Below are 5,587 nucleotides of genomic sequence, written 5' to 3' on the forward strand. Positions count from 1 at the left end.
GACTAGATGATAAAATTCTAAATAAAAATATTGTTTCTTAGTTATCCCTGTTGCACCCATATCATGCTCTCAATAGAAGAGTCTTACATGATAAGATTTGTGCAGCTACTCAAACTGATCATATTTATATGCCTTCCACTGCTTCTCAAACTGAATCTGTGAATCAAGCTACACCAATTATTCCAAGAAATGAACAACAAAGATCAATATTAAGTTTGGCGCCTAGAGTAGGAAAAGGATTATATCCATGTCGTATTAGATCTTGTATAACAGAACTACCACATGGAAGAATGATTGGTCATTTGAGATATCACCATAAAGATGTATTTTTTGAGGTATAATGCGTAATCAAATTTATGAATGTGAAATTGGAATTAATTTTTTGATATAATTAAACAAAATTGCAATTTTATAATTAATTGAAATTACAGTTCAACGCAAAAGATAATGTACTACGAAGAAAATGGGATCTGGAGTATATCTTGAATCGAGATTACGATTTTGCATTCCATATCAAAGAAATGGGCTTATTTTTTTTAAACATCTCCATAAATCGTATAGGTGGTCTAATGGCTTCTTTACAAATTGTCAATTGCATCGCTGTGTGTAAACAATTCACATATATATTTGAAATAATTGGAGAATTTAATGCTTCTTATAATGGCCAGGTAAAATTATATCCATTGTTATTTGTATAAGGTGTTGATTTTTTTAACTATATTTAATATTTTAAAATAAGATCATAATTATATTTTTTATAAATAATTATAAGGCCTCTTTAACAGAATTTTTGAAGTAGCATTTTACGTTTAACATTGAAGATAATAATAACGTGATATGTTAACACAACTCATATTTTCAAACAGGTGAAATCTTGCAGAGCATCAAGGCAATGTCTTTCAAATGACTGTTTGCGCATACACGAGGATAACATGCGCCACTTAATTGATCATAAAAACTCTTTTCACTGCAATCTAACGATAAAACGTAGAGTTGATTACAGAACAATCGCGCAAAATAATCCAACGAATGCTCGTGATGACATAATGAATAATTAAAAAAACTATATAATTCATTATTGTATAAAGAAAAAGATTAGATAGTAAAATGATTATTTCGTCGATTTATTTTTTTGTAATATGTAATCTTTTTATATAAATAACTAGAGTTTATCTTTTAATTCAACATGAAACAATTTTAATTATTCATTATGTTATCAATGTCTGTATTTGTATAACTGTCGATGTAAGTAATTCAAGCAATTTAAATGTTCATCGAGAAAATAGTGTACTTTTAGATCATTTTAGATTTGCATCTCAGTACTGCCTAATTGATAAACTAAAAGGGATTAAAAAAGGACTGACTTTATTACAGATTGCAGATATAGATGCAATCACAGATATAAGATAGTACAATTTTTCCACCAAACGTTTTTAATTTAATACTTTGTTATAACCGCAGTTAGGCAGTTCTGTTTGTAAAAAAAATAGGAAGGGAAAAAAGTATTTCTTGCGTATTTTTGCCTGAAACGCTTCCTATATATTCTTTCAGTAAATTAATATCAGAAGTTTTGATGTAGAATGAGAATTTCAAGAACTTTATCGCGACGAAACGAAGGAAAACTTCGTGATGTATTGTGTAGTCACGACGTATGTGATACAACTTACATATAATATTACGGACAGAAAAGTTATTAATGTATGATACTTCTATATACGAAATAAAGTTATTACTTTAAAAACGAATTCAATCATAATTGTTGTCCATCCATCTGATTTTCAAGTATACAATCTCTGCATTTGGGATGTTGTAAAGTTGAAACACAGGATAACGCGCGCCGCTCGATCAGTTTCGATAAGTCAGACGTGTTTATTGTGAGCTTCTAAATACGCCAAAGATACAAAGTCATGCGCGCGTCACTCGTAAAATTAGTGTCTACATTTTCCTTTATTTCCTGTATACTAATTAACGTTTTGCTAAGAGCTACCACAACTTTCGCACCTCTAATACCTTTTCTTTTTCTATTTATTCCCATACGAATTAAATTGTAGTTGTGAATCGCCATTCGACAAACATTTGTCTTTCGCTTTGCTTTGCTTAATTTGCAAAAAATCCACTCCGAAAATGTATATTTCGTAGATCTTGTATGTGCAATTGAAAAATAACGAAGATTATATTACCCCTGTGCATATCATAATGCTTCGAGGAAGACACTGCACCACGGTCATCCTCAGTTATCCGCTCTTTCTTTACATATCTTTTGAGAATTTCGCATATCTCTTGTCAAATGGTTAGGTAATTATTCGTCGCCGCGCACGCTTGTGGTTACTTAAATCGGCATACGCTAAACGCGAAATTACACTCTGCTTGGCCTCCTCAGCGGATCCTCCGCGTGTCCCTTCAAGTGGTACCTCCCTCGCGTAGCGACTTTTGTTGCTCCAAAAGCCGCTCTAACGGGGAAGGACCTGGGCCGGACCACAGAGACTGCTGATGGAGCCGTGTTTTCATCGGATCTTGATTGGTTGAGCTCGAATTAATCGATGTATTTACGGTACTCCATGTGTTGCCACTGAACAAGGAGTAAGTGTTGCCGGTGCTCACTTGGGACGGCTTCTGTTCGAGCTAGATAAGAACATTATTATTCAGTTATTCAAAATACAGAATATTTATAAGATAGATAAATAATTTAATAAATAATTTAATAAATAATTTAAAATAAGAAAATCTAATTTTAAATAAATCTTATTAATATAAATTTTCATACATTAATTAAAATTATTAAATAATTATAATTATTACATGATTTTTTTACAAAAGGTTTTATTAATTATATCATGCATAATTTTTATGTGATATAAAAATTAATTTAAAAAATTTTTAAATCATATTAAAGTTTAAAGGTCTTCTGATATTTATTATAGAAATATTTCTCACTTATTTGTTTGTCTCAATATATTACACAAAATGTTGTCGTAGACACTTATATTTTAAATAACGAACTTACCTCAAACAATCTGGAATCCTCAAAGTTATTTCCTCCTGCCATAAGATGTCTGCCATGTTGTCCGTTTTGTTGCGGTTGATAATTTTTGCCTGGTGTCAATGGAATTCTACTCGCTGTATTTGCCAGAGTAGACGAATCGCTCCAGTTTGAGAACGTGTTATCATTAGCGATCGAATCCTTCATATGTAACTGGGTCGTTGCATTGCTAGCCGAACCCCACCAGGCAATCGGTGGTTGAGGTGGTCGACTGTCCTTCCACAAGTTAAAGTGCTCAGTCGGCTCGTAATTGGAGAACATGTAACTGTTCGCCACAGATTGCTGTTGCTGCTGTGGCTGATTTTTAGTTACGCTGACCTGATTCGGGAATGGGAAGTCTATTGGGTCTGAATTCTTCTTGTAAAAAGATGGTGATGGTTGACTTTGTGACAATGTTTGTCCAAAGGATTGATTCTGATTGAAATGAGTGAAGTTCAGCTGAAAATTTGACGTGTTGGTTGGGCTTTGCGAATTTGCCAACGTCGTCAAAGTTTGTTGCTGAGGATCCTTTTCATATACTGACAATGCCGACATCATCGCCGACATATTTGCCATATTCGAACCATTGATATTTAACTGACTGTGCATGTCATTTGATCTGGGATTGCTCGGCATCATGGTCTGCTGTTTTTGTAGCCCTATCGAGTGGTTTGGTTGTTCCATGCTTATACTTGATTGCAATCCCATATTATTGGTTTGCAAATTCATGCTTTGCGGTATCATGTTTTGTTGAGCAGATGATCCCAGTTGTATGTTTTGTTGCAATAACTGCCCTGGATTATGAGATACAGTCTGTGATACCCTCTGATGCAATGGTCTGCTTTGACTGATTGTATGATGTATTCCATTGATGCCTTGTGGCATCGTTGGAATTGGCTGGCCGTTATTATTGAGTTGCCCTTGCATTTGATAACGCGGCGTGTTTGCCAGCGGCGATCGATTTGCCATGAAGTTCTTGGCAAATTGTGGATTCTGCACATTAAACGATTGATTCGAGAAGCAAACCGATCCCAATGTCGATGGTTGTTGACCGCACTGCGATGTCATGCTAGTGTGTATTTGCGGAAGAATTTGTTGAACAACTTGCTGAGTTTGTTGCTCTTTGACTGTCAATTGATTTATTTGATTGGGCATGGGAATGCTAGGTGGCAATTTCGTGGATCTCTGCTGATTCTGAATCGACAAGGACTGATTCGGACTGGTAGATGGAGCGAGTGGTATCGCCGATAGCCGATTCTGAACATTAACAAGGATGTTATTTGTATTGGCAGGTTCATTAACTTTGGGTATCTCTGGAATTGATGTCGATTTGTTTGCAACAGAAGTAATCGATGGAATGGTTACTATTTTTAACTTTTTATCACTTTCTTCTTCGACAATCACAGGTGATACATTCTTGAACGTCACCTGTTTCTGCTCATTCTCTGCACGACGCATAATTGCCTGCATTGCTATATTCTGTCGTGGTTTTCTCGCACACGGAAGAGAATTTACCTCGCTGTTGCTCGTCTCTGCGGTATTCACTGAGGAATCTCGGTTTCTTTCTAAGGAGCCTTGTGGTTTAAGAATCCCCTGAAAAATTTTTTTATCTGCAAGAATCTCAAGATCGGTTTCTACAGAACTCTTGCTGCTAGCTGCTTCGGATAGTACTGGGCTCATCGAAGTATCGAGCTGTTTGTCCTTGTTTAAGCTAAGTTCTTCGAGTTCCTTCATCAATTCGTTGCTGGGCCCAGCGCCGTTGCTCATAGACGTGAATTTGTGATCACCGGTTTTCTCCTCCGTCATAATTGAGATTGGTGTTGATCCATTGATTTGATACTGAGCGAAGCAATGACCCAAATGCAAAATGCGTACCGCTCGTAACTTGTTTAATGTCGCGATATCACCTTCCAGTGCTGTATTCGTGAATCTGATATTCTCGAAACTCTTCTCTAACGGTAGAAAACCCTGAAGGTCACGATCTTCTGGCAGTGGCACTGCAACATCTGTTCCATGTAATTTTTTTTTATAGTATCATCTCTTTTATAGTATTTACTTTATAATATTATATCATATATCATTATAATATATTTTAATGTATATCCTATCCATAAACATATGCACTACATTTTCTTTAGAGTGCAAATTATGTGAATATGTGAATACAAATTATTATATATAATAATTCATTTTGAAATGTTTGTATATTGTGAAATATAATATATTTCATATATTGTGAAATATAATATACACTTTCTTACTTCTCAAATTCATTTATTAGATATATATATAAATTATTTATGTAATAAATGAAATTTAGTCACTTACATTCATCATATTTAAAATCCACTACACAATTCTGCAAGGCATTCAAAAGCACACAAAGACTGGGCCATATCTGTAATCTTGATGTAAAAGCAACTTCTTCCAAAACCGTTGGTTTTATGTTGATCCAATCAAGGCACAGTTTTACTGTAAAAAAAGATAATGTTACATAATCCATTTTATTAAAAAAATGTAAATTGCAATACTTACTAGAAGGCAAGGCAAAATACTCGATGATAGAGT

The 5,587-nt window shown here is 34.4% G+C and overlaps 2 protein-coding genes across 2 annotated transcripts in view; one reads left to right on the forward strand and one right to left on the reverse strand.

Moving 5' to 3' along the window:
• Positions 1-1,058, forward strand: part of LOC105619594 — a 1,730-nt gene extending 672 nt beyond the window's left edge. The window contains exons 3-5 of the mRNA XM_012201111.1: positions 42-335; positions 432-668; positions 867-1,058. Coding sequence (XP_012056501.1) covers positions 42-335; positions 432-668; positions 867-1,058 — 723 coding nt within the window. The remainder of the gene's footprint in view (positions 1-41; positions 336-431; positions 669-866) is intronic.
• A 970-nt stretch (positions 1,059-2,028) lies between these two features.
• LOC105619713 (protein SMG7-like) overlaps positions 2,029-5,587 on the reverse strand; it is a 7,105-nt gene continuing 3,546 nt past the window's right edge. The window contains exons 3-6 of the mRNA XM_012201231.1: positions 5,555-5,580; positions 5,348-5,491; positions 3,005-5,025; positions 2,029-2,622 (exon numbers count right to left, since the gene is read on the reverse strand). Of these exons, the coding sequence (XP_012056621.1) occupies positions 2,401-2,622; positions 3,005-5,025; positions 5,348-5,491; positions 5,555-5,580 (2,413 nt within the window). The 3' untranslated portion in view covers positions 2,029-2,400. The remainder of the gene's footprint in view (positions 2,623-3,004; positions 5,026-5,347; positions 5,492-5,554; positions 5,581-5,587) is intronic.

This window comes from Atta cephalotes (genome assembly GCF_000143395.1).
Source record: "Atta cephalotes unplaced genomic scaffold scaffold00022, whole genome shotgun sequence".
NCBI lineage: Eukaryota > Metazoa > Arthropoda > Insecta > Hymenoptera > Formicidae > Atta > Atta cephalotes.